Source organism: Nematolebias whitei, chromosome 12 (assembly GCF_014905685.2).
Source record: "Nematolebias whitei isolate Nwh7 chromosome 12, NemWhi1, whole genome shotgun sequence".
Lineage (NCBI taxonomy): Eukaryota > Metazoa > Chordata > Actinopteri > Cyprinodontiformes > Rivulidae > Nematolebias > Nematolebias whitei.
In genome coordinates, this window is record NC_056509.1 from 40,187,470 (window position 1) to 40,189,559 (window position 2,090).

Genomic DNA, 2,090 nt, shown 5'->3' on the forward strand with positions numbered 1-2,090 from the left:
TATACTATACTATACTATACTATACTATACTATACTATACTATACTACACTACACTATGCTATACGATACTTGACAATACTATATCATACTATACTGTACTATACTATGCTATACTATGCTATACTATACTATACTATATCATACCATACTATACTTGACTATACTATACTATACTTGACTATACTATACTTGACTATACTATACTATACTATACTATACTATACTATACTATACTATACTATACTATACTATACTATACTATACTATACTTTGCTATACTATACTTTGCTATACTATACTATACTTGACTATACTTTACTATACTATATTATGCTATGCGCTTGTAATGAAAACAGGCAATGGTTTAGGTGGTTTAAACCTGAAATCTGAAACAATGCCGTTATTATTTATGACTAAACTGTTTGTAATGTTGCAATGTCATTACAGAACCCCATTCAGCCTCATCCTTGAACTGTATTTGTACTTTAACACAATCTCTTTGCCTTGGACTTTTTCTATAAGCAAACAAACACATGTGATAGTTGGCATCCATCCATCCAACCATCCGTCCATCCATCCAACTGTCCGTCCGTCCGTCCGTCCATCTGTCCATCCATTTTCTTTCCCCTCTTTTCCTCTCCGAGTCATGGGGAGCTGGTGTCTATCTCCATCAGTCACTGTGCGAGAGGTAGGCTACACCAGGTTACAGCTGGGTATGTCCTGATACTATTTTTCTTTCAGACAGTGTACAAGTACTAGTACTTCAGTTTGTATATTTGCAGATACTGAGTACCAATACAGAAAAGTTATTGAGTTAGTATATGACCCAGTGACTTTCCAAACAGGTTTCTTAAAAAAAAAAAAACACACAGCAGTCTGTTGTCTTAACATCAAGACTTACCTGGTTGAATACATTAAAAATAATAAACATGTCATCAGTGTTCACCTTAAAATATTCCCAAACAGACATTTTGTATTTAAAAAAAAAACTCTATTAGTTGCAAAGTGGAAATGATGTCACAAACCATAAAGGTGGTATTGTGGTGTTTTCATGAGTACAAGTAAGAGTATTTGGCTATCGGGTCTGTTACCAGAACTAGTATCGGTATTGGGCCCTATATCAATACCATGACAGTTATCGGGACACCACTAGCACATACAGAGGAAGAACCACTTTATTCACACCTAGAGACAATTTAGAGTTACCAATGAATCTAACATGCATGTTTTTGGTCTGTGGGAGGAAACCGGAGTACCTGGAGAAAATCTCTTGGCACCGACATGTGAACACCACACACAAAGACCCCAGGCCGGGAGGCGAACCTGCAACTTTCTCTCTGAGAGGCTACAGCTTTAACCATGGTGTCACCGTGCCAGTCGCAATTTTTGCTTACAAATTAACTTATTTGAGAAAAATATTGTGAGGGTTAAATTTATTACTTTATGATTTTTATCTATTTATTTTTCTGGTCATTCTGACTATTCCATGAGTCTGACATTAGAATGTGCTCTGATGTAATATTTCCAGTGAAACTTCTCTCTGCAGCCTAATATTCAACAGGCAATTTAAAAAAAAGCATTAGCTGCTGATGAGATGGTCACATGTTCTTGATGTCTTTAAAATGTAGCAGGAGGGGTTTTGTAATCTGAGAGAGAGAAAAGAGAGGAGAGAGAGAGAGAGAGAGAGCCTTGCAGTGTTAGGAGGCTGTCCACAAGTTGCCTCACTTCCCCTTTTCTGCCTGTTTCCAGTTGGGTAAGGCGTCCTGTTGACTTCAGCCTTTGCTTCAGTTCCTGTTAGTTGCACAGAAAATGCGCTGCAGCCTGAGATTTTTCTATTTTCTCTCATTTTCTTCAAATCAAGACTTTCTGTGAGGTCTGGATCAGCGGAGGAGAGAATGTCTGCCCTGGAAGTTATATTTCTTGTGACTGCAGTCCTCTCTGTCTGTAAAGGTAGGTGAGACTTTCTGGTCTGATGCGAGCTGCAGCTGAAAAAGACTTTATGTTTTATGATTCACTCCGTGTGTGTGTGTGTGTGTGTGTGCGTGTGTGTGTGTGTGTGTGTGTGTGTGTGTGTGTGTGTGTGTGTGTG

General features: G+C 38.2%; 2 protein-coding genes across 2 annotated transcripts in view; one reads left to right on the top strand and one right to left on the bottom strand.

Annotated features, from left to right (window-relative positions):
• The window catches only part of rdh14b (retinol dehydrogenase 14b), a 5,984-nt gene extending 4,930 nt beyond the window's left edge, over positions 1–1,054 (bottom strand). Inside the window, exon 1 of the mRNA XM_037685578.1 lies at positions 1,027–1,054. Within this exon, the coding sequence (XP_037541506.1) occupies positions 1,027–1,054 (28 nt within the window). The remainder of the gene's footprint in view (positions 1–1,026) is intronic.
• LOC119417934 (interleukin-6 receptor subunit beta-like) overlaps positions 1,053–2,090 on the top strand; it is a 25,154-nt gene continuing 24,116 nt past the window's right edge. The window contains exons 1-2 of the mRNA XM_037685182.1: positions 1,053–1,062; positions 1,778–1,951. Of these exons, the coding sequence (XP_037541110.1) occupies positions 1,053–1,062; positions 1,778–1,951 (184 nt within the window). The remainder of the gene's footprint in view (positions 1,063–1,777; positions 1,952–2,090) is intronic.